Source organism: Patiria miniata, unplaced genomic scaffold (assembly GCF_015706575.1).
Source record: "Patiria miniata isolate m_02_andy unplaced genomic scaffold, ASM1570657v1 HiC_scaffold_4, whole genome shotgun sequence".
Lineage (NCBI taxonomy): Eukaryota > Metazoa > Echinodermata > Asteroidea > Valvatida > Asterinidae > Patiria > Patiria miniata.
In genome coordinates, this window is record NW_024037071.1 from 4,274,883 (window position 1) to 4,294,242 (window position 19,360).

The window sequence follows — 19,360 nt, forward strand, 5'->3', positions numbered from 1 at the left end:
CAATCGGTCGCGCGCGCGCAAAATAAGCTGAGTGAAAGATTTTGTTGGACTTCCCTGGACTTGCTTGGAGTTGTTTCCGTGTCAACTAATTAACTAGCCTGATGAAGTTTAGCTGGCAAAATGTTTTAAACAACTTGGTACAAAACGCAGGGTAGTCTGAGTGAGTGCATGGGCCATGATATTGTTGATATATCGGTAATCCTTACTTTTAGGACCCCGTTCCTATATAGGAAGGGAAAGACTCACCAAAACAGTTGACTAAATGACACTCAAAATTGACATTCTGATACTTCGTGGCACATCTGAACAATTGGCAATGACACCTTCTTGACTTCTAAAGACTGCTTTAGCCTGCAAAAGTCACTTTGGTACTGGACAGACATCTGCAAAAGTCAGTTTTGAACAGAACTCGTAAAAAATAGAGGTGTCCTAAAAGTAAGGATTACCGATATATCATATAAGTATAAACGTGACGCACTTTGATTTTTGTAACGTCGTTGCAACTTGCACATGCTCATACATGTCATATTCATTCACATGTATGATGTAGCATGAGCATGTCACTGACACTTATTGTCAGCTGGAGTTACTCAAGCTAAATGTTGCACTGCATATGAAGGGGGGGGGGGGGAACAAAATTTGCCCCCCCCCCCAAAAAAAAAGGGTCAAAGAAATGACAGTTCTAAATTTTAACATAGAATTAGAAGAAGGCCATGTGAAGGCCTAGGCCCTAGATGTAAGATTTAAAGTAGGTGTTACTCTTACTTAGATAAAAATAGATTTTTGAGGTGAGAAAAAAATAGGGCCTAATTAATAATACAATAGGACCTATAGGCCTAATGAGTAATGTATAATACAAAAAAAAATAGAAATAATGAATAAAAGGATGCGGCTTCAAAAAAAAGATGCGGGCTTTGGACGATCAACTGATTTTTTTTTTAACTTGACCTTACATGTATTTATAATTATTATAGATCTATGTTGGGCCTAATAAAAAAATATCCTCGATGAACAGGTTATAAAGGGTATAAGGATTTATTTCAATCAAGAGAAAAACATCGACATGGCCTTCGGTTTACAATTTTTTTTGGCTGGTGGTGGAACACGTACCGCACACACAACAAATCAACTGGTTGTGTGGTATGATAATCGTACGTACTCTGCGTGTGTGTGTGTCCTTAGGTCAAACCTTGAAAACTTGATTGTTTCAAAAACAGGTACATGGACGATATTTTTTATGAGTGGACATGGTGGAGCGCTGGAACTACGGTACCCCCCGCATTACTATAGCGGTCCACTCAGTAGAGCTACATGTAGGTTTATGATAATTTGATTAGTAAATTTGATTTGATTTGGAAGGAAATGAGACTTAATACCTCTTTTAGCACAGATTATAAGTGCGAGTCACTGTCACAGCGGTTTCTTCTGGTGAACTTTGTCGCTTAATAAACTAGACGACTTTCACCAGAAGAAATGTCACCTGGGTACATATCAGAGATGCTTGTGTGGCTATATATTCCATAGCTTTTAAGACACTAGCTTGAGTAACTCCAGTTCTAATGCCTATGCGATAGGCATTAGAGCTGGAGTTACTCAAGCCAAGCTAATAAGACACCGAGTGAAGTAGTCAAGTGCAGTCAATGAACATTGCAACTCAAGAATATATAGATACTCAAGTTTAGTTACTGACTTGAGTTTGGCACATCTCATGTTTATATTTGGTTGGTTGAATTTATCACAGGAGGACTTCAGAACTGATGCATCATGACTCTTGGCAAAGAGTTGCTAGACCTTGCCAGCAAAGAAGAGAAGGATAAGCTGATGAGACTGCTGAAGAGAGCAACCAATGATGAGGTGATGGTCAAATCATTGCATCTTAAAAGACAGAAATGATTTTGATGCGGTGCGTGATTTAACATGGACAATTACTCAGACACGCCAGTCTGGTTCCCAAATTCTGTGTCCCTACAAATCATAGATCTGGTTTGCACCATGATCACATGACCATAATCAGCAGGACCCCGCTCGTTTCCCAAAATGCAGGCATGCCACTTTTCCTTGGATCAGCTGATTTCCTCTTTTTTCACTTCCAATGTGTGCCATTGAAAATAGAAAAACACTGTACAAAGTCTGGGAAAGATTTGAGTTTCCTTTTTTTTGGTGTGACTTCCCAGTTGCATGCCTGAAAATGATCACCATTTTGTGGTTATGTTTTGGTTGCAATTCGAGTACCTGTCATGTTTGTTTATAACTGAAACCTTGATTGCAGAAAAACATGTGAAAGTTACTGAAACAAAATCTGGCAAATTTGGTTTTGACTAAAGACAACTTTACACAGAATGTATGTTTGCATATTGCTGTTTAATTCATTGTTCAGTTATCTGAGATGCTTCATGTGCACGCCGGCAGACGTGATGGAGGCAATGTTGCAGACTTGATACGTATCATCTTCCAAGGTGCGAGTGGTAGTGAGCAGATCGCTATGAGGAGAAGGCTGTATGTTTACAACACCGCAATCAGTTTACTGCAAGAAGAGGATCTCACCAACAGAGTAGCGTCAGAGATCGTCGGTTTTCTGCTGATGGAGGTATATATGCAATAGGTCTCTCTCAAATACGGCCATCTCTGTAGGAAAACTGCAAGTGCGTATTTTACGCAATCAAGCACGCATTGCGCAGTGTTGAAAATGTTCCAAATATATGCACCGTTGACGTGTTAGAAATACGACACAGCTGATGCACGTTATGCATCCTATGGGAACCCTGATATGTATACCCTGAATTTCTGAAGATACTCTTTGTTTCATGCATCTTTTATTGATCTTTTTCTTGCAGACAGACAGTCTTCCAGCAAGTCATTTAGCTGAGCTAGCTGGTGTGTTCACGGATGCCGTCAAATCCAAAGACCCAACGAGTGGAAAGTAAGAAACAGGCACAAACTAAACAAAATGAAGAGATTGATAAACAAAGCAAGTGTCTCAGAATAAAGAAAAACTCAGAGTGATTTATTGCCGTTTGGAAGTTAGTGACGCCCCTGAGACAAACCTATAGAATGTTTGTACGCTAAGTTTTGTTTGTCTCAGATGTTGCACGTTCTGCGTCCGTTTGTATATCTGTTATTGGCCTATATTTCACAAGTTGCGTTGACCCGATTCTAAGGCAATTCTACCGTGATAGGCCAATTGAAAGCACATCCTTTTCTGTGGTATATCATTGGGAAAAGGCTTAACATCTATATTTTGCATACATTTTCAGATTATTACAATATGTTGCACTTACAATATAGTTTCATCACAAAATGTCAAGACAAATTCCAAGTGTGTGTTGTTTGTGTCCTTTTCCTGATATTTTCTTTGATTTCTCATTCCCGCACTTTTTTGACAGGGCCTTTGAGCTCCTCCCCAAAATCATCTCGTCTCTCGCTGCCAAGGAAACGGTCGCCTACGGCAACAACAACATGACGGGAGTGGAATATAAAAAGCACGTGATCAACACCCTGACATCTAGTAGATGGGACCCACACTGCGTCATTCATCTGGCTGCCATGTTCAGGTTGGTAGTCATTCACGTGTTAGGTATACACTATGCGCTCCTTCAATAGACTCCGTTCACAAGTACCCCCTCAACGGTTACAAGGGGAGAGTTGGGGGTCCACTTGGCAATGGCATTTGAACGCATTGCTGATGATGCCTGACGCTCACGAAAAAAAAAGGAATGGCTTTGTCCTCTGTCAATGATAGCATGCCTCGATTGGTCTATTTGAAGATTAAAAATGATAGAAACACTTGGATCCCTTGTCATTGACTAATAACAAGCCCGAATGTTTTGTCTTGTTGATAGGGATGTTGCGCTGAGCAGCGATCAGCTGAAATTTGTCATCACTAAGATTCTGAGACTGTGCAAGGATGTTGACTTGCAGGAACTACCACCGTTGGTGTATCAACTTCTCCTCCTATCAACCAAGGTACGAGTACAATGTGCTGCAGGCTAGTGTCTCTGTTACGCACCACCTATGGCAATGGTCCCAACTGTTCTTGGGACACTAGTCCCAGGTATCATTGGCACAGTCCCAGCTATCGTTGGCACAGTCCCAACTATTGTTGGGGATTATTGGGGACTGTCCCAACAGTTCAAACAAGGCATGTGCGACTCCCTCCCCCCCCCCCCCCCCAAAAAAAATAAAATAATGGGGGTGGGGGTTAAAATTTTGACAAAATTGTGCCTTTGAAAGCAACTTGACAGCGTGGCAGCAAACAATTAAAATTAGCCCCCTCACAGAGACTAAGAACACCCATTGTCGTGTTGCCACCAAAAAGTCCAAACCGACTTCATATTTCTAGTTCAGATAGGATTGCTGGCCCAACGCCTACCGGGACTAATTTCATGAAAGTATAGTCTTTTCCAATTCCTTGTTTTGATCTACAGGGCCATAAGAAACTGGTACTGCAAGGGCTGACAACCTATATCAGTGAACAGGATAAACTCTGCAAGGACCAACAAAGAGATCAACATTTGTAAGAAGATTCATTCATTTTTTTTCTTCGATGTAGCCAAAAGTAACCACTTTGTTATTTCAGTTTATTTACCTTGTTTGGACTAGGTTAGGGGACACAAAACATTTTAATTTTTCATTACTGATAGGATTTGGCAGATCTTCATTCAAAATACTTTTATCAGAGATCGACGTGAAACCAAGACCGATTCATTGGGACGCATGTTAATTATACAAATTAGTTTTTCAGCGTGAGCATACCTTAATTTGATAAATAATTTTATTTTTCGGTTTTCATTTTGAATTGACAGTAATGCCGAAGCCTTAAACACCATATCCCAGGATGCTTTGCGTCATATGGAAGGTACGGTCATTCTCCACGTGACGTTTGCCGTCAAGCAAGACCAGGAACTTGGCCGTGAATTTATCAAGTTTCTCAAGGTAAGAGTGGTCTGTGGAGAGAAGGCCAATGTCAAAAAAAATCCTTTCCAATACAGATATTTACGAGGTCTCTGGAGAGCTCAGCTCAGTATTACTATTACTCTAACATGTACGGTCATTCTCCACGTGACGTTCGCCGTCAAGCAAGACCAGGAACTTGGCCGTGAATTTATCAAGTTTCTCAAGGTAAGAGTGGTCTGTGGAGAGAAGGCCAATGTCAAAAAAAATCCTTTCCAATACTGATATTTACGAGGTCTCTGGAGAGCTCAGCTCAGTATTACTATTACTCTAACATCTGTCAGTAGTAGGTCTACTATTAATGACCCTGCATGCTGCAGTGGCAAGGGGAATGCACCAAGACTCACTGACGTTAGGCCGCACGGAGTCCCGTGTCTCACCCAAACTCCCCATTCACCTGAGAACTGGTACCTGCCGGGTGGACAATCAAGGCCGTCACTGAAAATTGTCCTTACTAACTGCCTGTACATGTATACAAACTTCCAGGATGCCAGTAGGATCGCGCAAGTTTTACTTGCAGTATTTTTTTACTTCGTGCCTATTAATCATGTTGTATTTTGTAAACCTCGTTATCCTCAATTTGTCTCTTATTTGCATCACAGGCAGGACAGATGATTGATAGTTCAGCTATTCTGTCACCGTTCAATGTCGCATTGGCGCTCTCCGTAGCTCAGATCCATAGATTTGAAGAACCAGTAAGTACATGTACACGGATAGCTTCACAAACTCACAGCTTTGTTTTTTGAAGTAAATGAGTTTTACTTGTTACAGTATTTTCAGAGTTGCCACATGATTCTGAAAGAAAGTCGGGCCAGACTATTTTCAAAATGGCGGCGGAGATGATTTAATGACCGTTTTGTGTCAGAACAAACAGCCATCGTAAAAGCTGTTATCATCCTCGTCCAAGATGTTTAAATGAATGAAAACATCGCACAGCTACATTAAGATTTGTGAAAATTGATCGTAATTTAATTTTGAACTGCATAACAGATTTGTTGCGTTAATCCTAGATATGGCATAAGTAACACACTGGGTTTTTTAAAATCAAGTTTTTGCGCTGCAATTTTGAAAAGCTGAACACATTTCAACTCTGGCGAATTTCACAGCGAATGATTTGTGACGTCACATTCACTTTGCTTTCCCTTTCGCATGACCTTAGAGCCAGCCTTACGACTCCTGACAGACAGCAAATGTATTTATTTTTTTCCTCCTTGATTTTTTTAGATCTATGATTTTTTGAAGAGTGCCATCTTGAAAAGTTTCAAAGATGCGGCCAGACAAAAGTCATCTCATTGGATTGCAGGTAAAGAGTGAAAGTCCTGAAATTCTGGTTCCATCATAGACTGTTCTAATGTTTGCTTGCCTTTAACCCAATCTTTATATATGCAGGAAATAAACACAATGTATTTGTTTATTTGTTCTGTAGAATTGGCCCCAATATCAACAGATGTGAGCGAGCTTATCTTGGATACAGTTCAAAACAGGTAAAGTATAGGAACAGGCATCTCGTTAAATGTTTTGAGATTTGGCAAACACAATACGAGGGCGCTGTTTTGTTTGGGTAAATTGTGTCCAATAAAGAACGAGTTTACCTGGACTAAACAGCGCCCTCAAAATATGTCCGAAATATCTCAGGGTTTTATCATTATGGCCTATTTGGGCTGCCGTCTTTTATTCATTTTGACCATAAATTTCAAACCGTTTAGTCTTCTTGCCATTCCACAGGCACGCATATGTCACATGCCAGAAAGTACGCATGTATACATACTGATTGTGTTTGTTTTCTAGTAGTCTTTATGTGCCTCAGTCCATTGGCTTGAAATTTGAGCCAAATTTGGTTGTGAAATTCAAATTTGGGAGACAAAATCAGAGAAAAAATTATTTGGTGGTGCACATGAATATCAAAATATTGTTACAATTTTGTGTAATGACTCAAAGAAATTTTAACTAAATTGCAATCATGTTTCAACAAAAAATGGGCTCAAAAAACGGGCAACGCCCCCTTATACGGTGGCCATAGCACAACCCATAACTGGAATGATAGGTGTAGCATCGGGCTTCCAGCATTTTGGTTCAGTTAGATGGTTCGGCTGCAGCACTAACTGTACAGACACAATTTTGGAGAGTGGACTAGCCAAGTCACTGCATAAGTGTCCTGAACTTTCTTTTTCTAAAGATCTCAAACTCAACCATTTCATCTGGCATCCAGTAACCACTATTCTGGGTTTTTTTAAAATTATTTTTGCACAGTTCCTACGGCTGGGATCATGTGACCCAAGGATTGGTACAGCTGGGATTCACGCTCATGGATGCATTTGGGCCCAAGGTCGGACCTCTCGGAAAATCCACAGGTAGGTTACCGAAAGGTACAATTTAACTACCTGCAGTTTGGATCCCACTTCTGACCCCTGTTCATGAGTCTCTAACCCTAAAACTACCAGGTCACACCCCCAATCCACCCTCCCCTGGTTCCAAACTGCTCGATGAACATTAGTTCTGTTGATACCTTGCGACACTTTTAGAGCACCAGGCATCTACCAACAGTCCCAACCAACAAGCCTGTTCCCTGGGCTGCCAGGTCCTGCTGACCACCTTCAAGGCCCATGAGATGGTACGCCCAGACATCTTGGAACAACTCCTCAACCGCATCGTCACCAAAGGCTCGGCACCAGTCTCTCATTATATCGGTGAGTCTCCACTCGGATTGCTCTGACGTTATCAACCTCTGTTTTGAGTTCTTATCAATTCCTTCTGGTGTTGATTTTACCCAGCTTACATAACACAGCACAGAAATTGATTAAGGCAAGGAACTTGGTCACAGTGTCCAAAAAATGCTATTGTGATCAATTGACCATTGTGCAGTGAGGCATGAAGGAAATTAAACAACACTCGTAGCGGTTTAGGCCAAGGATTGGGAGTATCTTCTCAATTAAAAAATTTCAAAACTTACCTCATGGTTGTATTGTTATTTCAAAAAAATTCAGAGGAAACACTTTTTGGGTACATGCAGAGATGCCAACCATTACTCTTTTGGAGTAATTATTAGGATTTTGAGGCATGTTACTACTCTTGAAATTTTCAGCTGTCCTATACGCCAACATTGTGGTTACTCTGAAAAGTTCTGTGGTTACTCTTAAACTTGACTGTTGTCCTATGTATTTACATTAGCATTACTCTTTGCAGGAAGAATCATTACTCTTTTGTAGTCTGTAAAGTTGGCATCTCTGGACATGCTGTTGAATGAACCATGTGCTTTATTAACCAATTTTCCACAGGTCTTCTTGCCAATACAGTCAACTCAGCCCCGCAGATTCTCCTCGATTCGCTCCGCAAGGTGCGGGAAGCGTTGGACTACCTAGCGTTCCTCTCTCCATCCTCAGCCGAGGGGCTCTTGAGAGCTGTGCAACCACTGACAAAACTCAACGTGTCGCTTAAAGACTCCCTCATGCTGGTACTCCGCAAGGCAATGTTCGCACGGTCAGTGTCTCTCATCGGGGCTCAGTGTTGTAGTTGTGTACATCACAATTCCGGTCATAAGTACATCACAATTCATAACATCATAGGTCTTTCCAATGACAAGGAACGGGGGACGAACAGCGACAAAGGAATACCATTGCCTTTGTCGCATTGTATTTGTATGACCTTGTAACTTGACTTGAGTCTGACTGACTTGTGACGGACTTGTGACGGACTTGTGACGGACTTGTGACGGACTTGTGACGGACTTGTGACGGACTTGTGACGGACTTGTGATGTACTTGTGATGTACTTGTGATGGATTTTATGATGGACTTGTGATTGACTTGTGATGGACTTGTGATGGACTTGTGATGGACTTGTGATGGACTTGTGATTTGACTTGTGATTTGACTTGTGATGGACTTGTGATTTGACTTGTGATGGGCTTGTGATGGACTTGTGATGGACTTGTGGGGTGAAGACTTGCAATGGACTGAAACAACACTACTATCTACTGTGTTTCACATGAAAATTGACTCGAAAAATAATTTTCATTCCAAAAAAGGCACAAATTAATGGTTTCAGTGTTGTTGAAAAGTATTCTTCTTTTGTGAAATGAAAAATGAATTCCTAAATGAATTTCTGAAGAGAATTTCCATTTTTTTCATTATTTCAAGTGTTATATACTGTATCTATATCTATCGCATTATTCAATTATGTGAATTGCGATTTTGATAGTCAAGACATTTTTATATTAAGAAGAAATATGTGCATTGTAATATGAGATTCTCATGGTTCGAACCCCATCCCAGCCCCCCCCCCCCCCCCCGATGCAATAGTAGGGAGTTGGGCTATACTTCTTACATGAACACACCATCAGGAAGGACGTTAGTTTTATTCAATCAAGCAAACAATTTAGACTATTAGGCAAGGCGTATTCCTTATGTACAAATATTTTTTCCTGAAATTTTTAAGTTTTGGGGCAGTTTTTAGAATGTTTCTGAATCCTGATTTTATTTCGTCATTTTTAGTGAAATAGTTTACTTACGTTTTGTCACAGACAAGGCGACGCCCGTAAAATTGCCGTTTCGGGATATCTTCAGATTCTCCAAAGTTTCCAGGTTTATGAGAGTCTGTCCGCCAGTCAGCTCTCCAGCCAGTCCTACATGTCGTCCTCCAGTCAGGTAATCTCAAATTTAATGTCAAATTTTATTAGAAAAAAAACCCGTTGATCTTCTCAAACTGTTACAACCTGTAAAGAGTATTTGGCTTATACTTGTTTGAAGACACGTGCCCCATGCCTATGTAGAGAGTACACATACCAGTTTTGGAAAGATTTCCATATATGAAGTTCACTAATTTTCCTCTGTATTGACTAACAAGCCCCCAGATAGCAATTTCATGTCATCAAAGTCAATTTGAGCAGTGAGAAAATACAAGCATTTTCTTAGAAAACACTTAAAAATTTTCAGTCCAATCTCATAGGGTTTGTACACAGGGTGTTGAGTGAACTTCGTATGTGAAAATCTTTCCCCAGTTTTTTATCCATGTTATTTATTGTGGGGCATGTTACTAATAATTAGGCCGAAAAAAAAGGTGGGTTTACAGTAAACCTTCTTAGATTTTCGCGGCCAAATTGCCGATCTCAAACTTTTCATTGCCACATTTGGCCAAACAAAATAAAGTATTATTATTTAGAAAATACACAGTTTTTTTTCCTCTGCAATTTTTCATGTGTGTGTTATTGTTTAATTAAACAATTAAACAGGTTAATTAAACAGAATACCATTAAAGATATCCTAAAGTAAACAAAGTGAGTATAAACCGACAGACAAACATAAACAAATTACAGTATACAATTATTTTCCTACCTATGTGCCTGGATAACTTTTAGGACTAAGCCGTGAACACACAATTGTTTTTCTGGCATTACGCAGATTTTTTGTTTCCAAAATAAGTTATTGATGCATATTTTCATCTGAATGCTGTAGACTTTGGTAGACATCCACACCAGAAGTCACCAGCCCAGCCACTACGAGGCCATGGTGTGTCTTGAGATTCTTGGGAATCTCCGTCGGTGCTTCACCCAACAGGCAGACGTTAGACTTATCCTGTATGAGGTAAAACATGCACATGCAGTTTATGCAAACTACACAGGGTGACCCCAAAAAAATGCAATCCTAAAACATTTGCCTTAAAAGAAGGGATTGGTGGATTTGTATGTTTTTGGTATCAGATTAAAGCTTAAAGCTTTTTTTTCAAATACTAGAACAATCATGAAAATAGCACTTTGGGTTGCTGAGAAAATGCCAATTATGTAAAAGTAGTCATTTTTCATCCTGTACACAAAAAAATACCACAGTAAGGGATTTTCACCGTACCTTTTTGTGCATGTCCTAATCCTTACAACAACACGGCACATAATATGACAAGAGTAAAAATTGATTTGATGGAAATGCCTTTTATTTTCCACCTGAACAGGCATCTGATCCTTTTTTTGTCCCATTTTGTACTCTTTCACCATCATAAATATGTAAAAATACTAATTAAATTGCACAATTGAAGGATAATTGCACAGCAAAATGTTTCACTGTTTGAGGTACTTGGGTACAGGATGAAAAATGACTACTTTTTTTTTTTAAAGGCAATTGTTTTAGAGTTGCATTTTTTGGGGGTCAGCCTGTATATTAACACATTGGCACCTGTACTACATTATTCATAGATAGAATTTGCGTTGGGGTGATGTATATTCAACATTGGGCTTTGCCCTTCACAGATGTATTTTAAAAACACTGAATAGGCAGGGCAGTTTGGGGTGGTATTGGGAGTAATAAGCAGGGCAGTTTACGGCGGTACGGAGACTGATTGGTTCATTTTAGCTTGCAGTATGTCTAAATGTTCATTTTCAATTCAGTGAACACAACCTTGTTGATTATTAAGCAGTTCGCGCTAGGATTATTTTGACAAGAACGAAGCGAGGCACGGGATTACGGGATTACTTTTCACTCGGCCTCAAACCAGGCGGGTTGAAGCCATCACCCTCGGGCAGCACACTTATATTTCTGGCCTGGCTCGCTGCAAGCAAGTCGCTGACATATTTTTCGGCCTCGCTCCCTGCGTGTTTATCCATCATCCGTTCCAAATACCGCCAAACCTTTGCAGGTATATGTATGTCATCAGGCGCGAACTGGTTAAACAATTGATATGATGATCACCTATTTGAAAATTTCAACAGAAAAGATTCAAAATAAGTTTTCCAATATTCCAAAGTTTATGTAATGGAACCAAATCTTTAATAGACTTGGAAAATGTTATCAGTGCAATTTGTCATTCACTGTTTTGGTTTGGTATGGATTTATTGTCAGGGTTTGTACGAAGTCTTGTACAACAATTCCAAGCTGAAGGACACCATTGTCGAGATGCTGAGCAAGCAGTGGACGCGGTATTACGAACCTGACGAGGACATACTTCCCCCCATCAAGCTGAATCAGTGCATCATGGCACAGGCAGATCAAGTCTCCAGCACGGAACCGGTGGTAAGATGCACCATTTGATAAATAAACAATTTATTTATTTATTTATTTATTATCCACATCCAACAGCAGAACAAACCGCCAATTACAGGACTGGTTAAAAAATATTATACAATTATTAAAAAATAAAAATATATATATACACAAATATGAGATTTAAAGTTGAACAAAGAAATTGACTGAAGTTTTGTTGAACAAAGAAATTGTTAAAGTTGAACAAAGAAATTGACAAGTTAAAGTTGAACAAAGAAATGGACTGAAGTTTTGAAACATCACAAATTAAAGACGGCGCAGGCAAAATTTGGTCAGTGTGAAACTTTGCCGATTGTCTCTATTCTGCCTCGATTCGAGATTTCTACATTTTTGTTTTCAAAAGAAATCTAAAATCTCCCCACTTTATGCTTGTGTTGAATTTTATCGTGATAACGGTACAGTTTTCCACCATTTCAACTAAAAGTGCTACATTCACTGTACGTACCAGTTTTATTTTTTATAATTGTTATTAATTGATTTCTGCTTTGTTTTCTTTGTGAAGTCCCACCTATTGCAATCGCTATGTCACTGCGTCCTACGATGCAAGAAGCTGATCTTGCAAGCTGAGGATGACGATGATGAAGATGTTGATGAAGATGACGAGCATCTAAGAAGCCTTATTCAACAACAGCAAGAGATGCTCAGTTCTCTCACCCAGCGCATGATTAAGAGTGACTTGGAAGATTTTGAATTGGTAAGCTTTAAGGCCGGTCCATACACAGCATAAAAGCATTAATTTGAATTTATGATGTTAAGAGACGTTTGTCCTGTGAAATCACAAAAGTTGAACACATTTCAACTCCAGTGAATTTCGCAGCGAATGTTTTATGACGTCAAATCCGCTTTGCATGGAGTATAAACCAGCTTTTAGGGCTGTTCAGTTTTGAATAATTTAGTTATTCCAGTATTCCAACTTGATCTTGATCAAAAATTAGAATATTCAAAATATGCTGATTAAGATTAATATGCGGCTGTCTGATCAGGATTTGGGTAAACCTGTGCTCGTCAAAATTTACAAAGAGTCAATTAGAACTATATATGTCATGATGTTTGACCGATTTTAATCAAAGAAGAAATTTGGACTAATATTCAATTGATCATGGAAGTTCTCAAATCGGGTGTGAAAGTGGATTTCAACAGAATTTTTTCAACAAAACCACCCAACTAAAATGATTAAAATAACATCGTGGACGTTTTTCGTCATCTCCATTAGACCTCTCTCATTTTTGAATATTTAAATTGAACAAAAATTATATTTGAATATTCACTTGATCAATGAGATCATTTTTATATTTGTTCACTTTCTTGCATCAGGACAAATCTGCGGATTTCTCCCAGACTAGCGGCGTAGGAGTCAAAAATACCATATTTGCCAACTTAGTCTTAGGTGTGTATGAAGTGCTTATGGTGTACAACTCCACCAATAATGACCGCAGGTAAGGCACAAAAGAGAAGTTACTATAATATTTACTTCAATTTGTAGTATTTGAATGAACTGCATGTTTTCTTCCAAAAAAAACCCCACAATCATATCTCCTTGTTTTTGATGTTTGATCAAGCTAATGTTGGATTGTTGTTAATTGCCAGATATAGTGTTACAGATATAGGTGCCCCTAAATTGCGTGAATACATTTAAATTCTTTCAATTTGGGGTCTAAATTTTGCTGTCATCTATGATTTATCATTCTGATGCACTCCTTAATGCAGTCATCCTCCAAGACTAATTAGGAATAGCAAACTACCTACCCAAAAATCCTACTGAAAATCCTCCAGCAATCACTGTCAATGTGTTGAGGCAGAGCCAGTGACATCCTGGAGCAGTGCGGAGGATTTCCAATTATAACTAAAAGTATGCACGGCTGAGCATAAACAACACAAGGTCCGGCCCAAGACCTTGACACAGTGCATCCTCCAAAATCAGCCACACATTTTTTTCTATATAGCCTCAATCCTGCAAAATCCTCCATTTTTCTGAGTGGATTTTGGAGGAATAGGGAAGGTTGGGGTTAAAGCAACAAAAGAAGGTATTAAGCCTTGTCAAATGTTAATTGCAGAATTTAAATACCTGTAATTAATAACTTTAATATGTTCTGATCCTTTTTAGCGCTGCCACTAGTGGAGAGCAGTTACTGCAGCTCTATGGCAAGTACCACAAGCTTGCGGAGATACTCAGAGAGAAAAGCGGCCAGAAGAACAAAGCGAGTCAGAAAGCTGTTCGTAGCCTCCTGTCCGTCAAGTTTGTGGCCGGCATGATGAAGGCCCTATTCACGTAGGCATTGAACTTTCCTTGTCATACAGAGTAGTCTTTCTCCAAGATTGAATTTGTTTCTTATTCCCCTAGAGGGCACTATCACCTACGTATAAACCAAATTCGCAGATATATGTAACAAAATGTGGACTAACTAAATTTGGTCATGGGGGTAGTATTTGAAGACAAAAAGCCCTTTTTTCCCAACATCGATACAAAATTTAATTTTCTTGAAAATGACGGCACACCAGGGTGCAAAGTTTTCACAGGATGCTTGAGACTATTGTATACTTACAGTCAAGTGAGGTATTTCACAAAAACTTGGTATTTTTTTTTTTATAATACTTGCAAATGTTGTACAACACCTTTAAGATTAAATCTGCTTTATAAGGCCTTTTCAAACTATCGTCTTACCTACCCGTGTTGAAATCAACATGAACCAGGTTCCACCAACTACTGGCCCGCAAGGCATTCCGTTCAAACTTACAGCTGTTTGTACATGGGCCGGCCGTACATTTTGGATTTTCTACCTGACTTTTTGCGAATCACAATTGTATCGTTTCCTGCCTATGCAGGGATGACAATCCCGACAATCAGGAGTGCCTCGCCGTGCTACGTGAACAGTCGGACTTTGTTCGCTACGTCGTCGGCACCGCCATTCAGAAGGTCCAGCAACTTAACGACAAGGGGCATTGTGACGGACCAGCGGGGACCAACCAGGAGAAACTCTATCGCTTCTGCTGCTTAGTCTCCAGGTAAGCTGAACTACGGAAGACTGCAGGCTACAACACCCTCATGTAACGTTCATTCAAAGATACACTACGTTCACATTGTACCGTGAACGATAAGGCCATCCCTTTCTAGTTATGTGGTTCTTAAAGTTGTTTACAAAAATGTAAAAATCTTTACAAAAATGCAGTTGCATCTGTATAGATGGTTGGATTAGATGATGCTAAGTGCGTTATCGGGAACTGATAATAGGGTCAGTCGGAAACGAGAACCAAAGAAATATAATTGGACGCCCTAAGTCGAAGCCAAGTGTGTGCGAGTCGCAAATCATTGTGCACACGCTGCTCTATAGGGATTACCATGCTAGCGTGTTACACGAACGGATGTATTGTTGAGGTACGCAACACGTGTGTTATATTTGCGACGTGTGTATGTATGATGTATTGTGACCGTGCCGTAGTTTTCAAGCTGTGGAGCAAAACCCAACTGGCAACCCTGACCATGCTACATCTAAAATGTTTCAGAGCACTAAATAAAAATGTCCTGTGTTTTTTTTTTCACGATGTTAACTATGAATTATTCCTCAGAGTGTTTCTGCACAAGTTTACTACAGACATCATAACACCAGCAGACCAAGGCAAAAAGGAAAAGGTAAAATCTTTTTGGTGGATTAAAATTTAAGATAGGCAGAGTATGAATATTCATGAACAATTGCTTTGTGAAAAATGACAAAAACATCGAGTAATGATTTAGGCACGATGTTTCGATTGCATCCCAGTTTATTGCCTATGTCCACATAAACTGTATTTTTTGTTACAGTTTTTTTAATGTACATGTACTCTTAATATATATTTTAAAGTTTTAATTGTTATGATCACATGCAATTTGACCTTTGGGTCACGATTTGTGGTTTTTAATAAAATAATAATAATAATAATAAAAAAATTATTAAAAAAAAAAAAAAAAAACTTAGCACGTCGGGCAAACGTTTGTTAAGTGTTCTTCATAAAAGCATACAGGGTTTTGACCCTGACTGTTGCTTGTGTTTCTTGGCAATTGCCTCTCTCCACCCAGGAGTGTAAATGGGTACCTGTGTACCAGCATTACATTCACTGTGTGGACTTCCCAACAAAAGAGGTCCACATAAACCAGGTTTCAGATACGTTGTGTGGACTTGCCCACGTCCACACAAGGTTTCCCCCTCTCTGGAAAACAGGTTTCGAGACATTTTTGGGTTAGGTTTATCAGTCACAAAATGAAGAGAAACGCTCAAGGGAATCATAGAAAGAAATTTCACAGTGTGAGTTAAAGAAGTTTTCACATGTGAGTGTTTTTCACAGGTTTTCACACTTAGGTATGTAAACGTAAACATGCATGAGTATAAATGGATACATGCGAGGGTAGAGACCAGATTGCGCTGACCACAAGATATGTGGCAGAAAACTGCTCTCATGGCCCGACGAACAGGGGTAATATTGTGAAGCACTTGGAGACTAAGGAGCACTGAATTAGAATCACAATATTGTTTTGTTGTCTGACCCTAGGGTAAAGCTGTGTCATCGCTGTGCCTGGAAGGCCTGTCTACAGCAGTCAGTGTGGTCTGTAGTCGATACTCCCACCGTGTTGCTGATTATCTGAGACGGATTGACCCTAACCTCAATGCCGAAGGAAGTCAACGAAACACGGTGTCGGAGGAGGACACGGTTCATCTACACATCAAGAAGCTGCAGGTACATTAGGGGTTTCCTCACTATTGGCTTGTAAGATCATTTGCCTTCATGCGTTTTGTTCGTTTCCGGCAAAAAAAACACTCTATCCCAAAGAAGATTGTTCAAAACATGACCTGTTGAACTGCCAGCTCAGTGGATATTACACTGTCAGTGAAACAGTGCAAAACCAAAAAAACAGAACTCTTTATTTCCGACGATCAGATTATTGGAAATCACATACATTTCTTGATTTCTGGCAAATGACAGTAAGCCAGATGGAATAATTTCACGGAGTGTTTAGTACCGCTACAATCTTTAATCCAAGTAAGCTTTTAGATTAATAATTCAGTTGGTTACTTTTTGGATAAACGTAAATCATCCTTTGTGTCTTTAATTGTCGGGGATAAGTTAACTGACTGAGTTTGTTCTAACATTGATTTCTTGTCAGCGTCTCGTCATGGGAATACTGACTGCCGATGATGATAGTTCCTCCATCAAGGATGCCATACAGCTCTGTCACATCATCATGTTACTGTCCAAGCACCTACACTCAAACGGAGCTCAGGTAACATAAACCAAAAATACTCAAATACACGTTAAAACAGTGTGACAATACAAAGTCCGTCATATAAAAATCCCATCACTGCTGTCGCTGGTATGGGCTCCACGCAAATGTACCCCGTCATCAATGGTTACATTGGAGGGAGACCACTGGGAGAGATATTTGAGGTTAAGTCCCGTACGTAACGCCACGCTTTCATAGGTAACGCCATGCTTTCATACGTAACGCCATGCTTTCATACGTAACGCCATGCTTTCATAGGTAACGCCATGCTTTCATAGGTAACGCCATGCTTTCATACGTAACGCCATGCTTTCATACGTTATGCCATGCTTTCATACGTTATGCCATGCTTTCATACGTAACGCCATGCTTTCATACGTAACGCCATGCTTTCATACGTTATGCCATGCTTTCATACATAACGCCATGCTTTCATACATAACGCATGCTTTCATGCATAACGCCATGCTTTCATAAGTAACACCATGCTTTCATACGTAACGCCATGCTTTCATACGTAATGCCATGCTTTCATACGTAACGCCATGCTTTCATACGTAACGCCATGCTTTCATAAGTAACACCATGCTTTCTTCAATTACATAATCATTGCAAAGACTGATAACATAAAACTCTTGTAGGTATTCTCCTTGCAGATGCCCAACAGTAGAAAAAAAGAACACTGAAATCCATGAATATCTGAAAGGGCTAAACTTTTCATTTGCATTTCATTAATTCACGTTTTTCCAACATGGCCTTTTAACAAATCACACATTGTTTCTTGACAAATCGTCTTTTCAGTTTGCGCAGTTACATGACTGGGTGTCTAAAGTGTGTGCGGAACAAAACATTGGTAAGTTGAGTCAACGAAATTCATGTGTTAGTCCAGTAGTATTTCTGGTGACATTAACCCCCTTCTCGAGCAACCAAGAAAGTGGAGTTGGAGACACCCAGAAAAAAGCGAAAAAAAGGTATTTGGTTGAAATAAAACAAACAAGTTAATAATGTATCAAGATAATTTTTTTAAAATTTGTTAAGGACGGGGAACACAGCTTTAAAGTAAATGTGACCCGTTATTCAACATCTTATTGACGGTGATTGAGTTAGTATTAATGTCATCTTTGGTTTCTTTTTTTCATTTTTCCAGATGATTCGGGACTGGCCAAAGTTTTGATGAGCATGTTATTCACGTTGACTCAGCAATGTAACAGTTCAGTCAGCTTGCTGCTGGACGTGGCCCAGGACATACACAGTCAAATTGGTGATATCGATGAGGTAAAATAGCCATGCTATCAAATGTACCCCAATAGCAAGTATAGCCCAGTAGCAAATATACCCCAATAGCCAAAATTGTTGAGGTAATATAGCCATCCTATGAAATATAGCCCAGTAGCAAATGTAGCCCAATATTGATAAAGTAAAATAGTATATCAGATATACCCCAATATCAAATATAGCCCAGTAGCAAATATTGATGAGGTAAAATAGTATATCAAATATAGCCCAATATCAAATATAGCCCAGTAGCAAATATTGATGAGGTAAAATAGTATATCAAATATAGCCCAATATCAAATATAGCCCAGTAGCAAGTATTGATGAGGTAATATAGCAATCCTATGAGATATATCCCAATAGTAAATATTGACAAGTAAAATAGTACACTATCAAATATAGCCAAGTAGCAAGTATTAATGGGGTGCAATAGCAATGCTATCAAATATACCGCAATAGCAAATTGAAATGGTATTGTACATTTTTGTAGATTTGAATAAATTACATGTTAACATCTTGAATTTATCGTCTTCTTTTTTAGGAAGTCGTAGTTGAACCCAGCACTCATTACTCCATTGTCAACAAAAAGACTGCAGCTCCAACTGTTCTGGTATGACCCTCATTCTACTGAAAAATATATCCTCTTAGAAAAACTCGAGGCCTTCGTCTTTCCTACGCAGGCCGTATTTCTTTTTTTTTCTCCCCCTTGCAGTTCCAGCAGGATTGTGTTTCGCACCTTCTGATTGGTCACTGTGACCACTCATCAAACATGAAATCCCAAGATAATTTTAGAAAAATGTCCAACATTTTCCAAGATTTCAGGATGATGAATCTTAATAGAAGCCAACACCTATTTGTA

The 19,360-nt window shown here is 39.3% G+C and overlaps 1 protein-coding gene across 3 annotated transcripts in view; it reads left to right on the top strand.

Moving 5' to 3' along the window:
• Positions 1-19,360, top strand: part of LOC119739735 (Fanconi anemia group I protein-like) — a 24,926-nt gene continuing 5,566 nt past the window's right edge. The window contains exons 1-28 of one of the 3 annotated variants that reach the window (XM_038214774.1): positions 1,628-1,703; positions 1,735-1,854; positions 2,378-2,587; positions 2,835-2,920; positions 3,384-3,551; positions 3,840-3,963; positions 4,425-4,513; positions 4,803-4,899; positions 5,086-5,118; positions 5,553-5,645; positions 6,175-6,253; positions 6,377-6,434; positions 7,201-7,301; positions 7,473-7,637; positions 8,226-8,427; positions 9,470-9,593; positions 10,401-10,529; positions 11,775-11,945; positions 12,478-12,669; positions 13,290-13,411; positions 14,080-14,244; positions 14,799-14,978; positions 15,540-15,603; positions 16,497-16,682; positions 17,110-17,226; positions 18,028-18,079; positions 18,374-18,501; positions 19,043-19,111. In XM_038214774.1, the coding sequence (XP_038070702.1) occupies positions 1,765-1,854; positions 2,378-2,587; positions 2,835-2,920; positions 3,384-3,551; positions 3,840-3,963; positions 4,425-4,513; positions 4,803-4,899; positions 5,086-5,118; positions 5,553-5,645; positions 6,175-6,253; positions 6,377-6,434; positions 7,201-7,301; positions 7,473-7,637; positions 8,226-8,427; positions 9,470-9,593; positions 10,401-10,529; positions 11,775-11,945; positions 12,478-12,669; positions 13,290-13,411; positions 14,080-14,244; positions 14,799-14,978; positions 15,540-15,603; positions 16,497-16,682; positions 17,110-17,226; positions 18,028-18,079; positions 18,374-18,501; positions 19,043-19,111 (3,294 nt within the window). In that variant the 5' untranslated portion in view covers positions 1,628-1,703; positions 1,735-1,764. Of the gene's footprint in view, positions 161-1,627; positions 1,704-1,734; positions 1,855-2,377; positions 2,588-2,834; positions 2,921-3,383; positions 3,552-3,839; positions 3,964-4,424; positions 4,514-4,802; positions 4,933-5,085; positions 5,119-5,552; positions 5,646-6,174; positions 6,254-6,376; positions 6,435-7,200; positions 7,302-7,472; positions 7,638-8,225; positions 8,428-9,469; positions 9,594-10,400; positions 10,530-11,774; positions 11,946-12,477; positions 12,670-13,289; positions 13,412-14,079; positions 14,245-14,798; positions 14,979-15,539; positions 15,604-16,496; positions 16,683-17,109; positions 17,227-18,027; positions 18,080-18,373; positions 18,502-19,042; positions 19,112-19,360 lie in introns of those variants that run through there. The other 2 variants (XM_038214773.1, XM_038214772.1) reach the window with 2 other exon arrangements.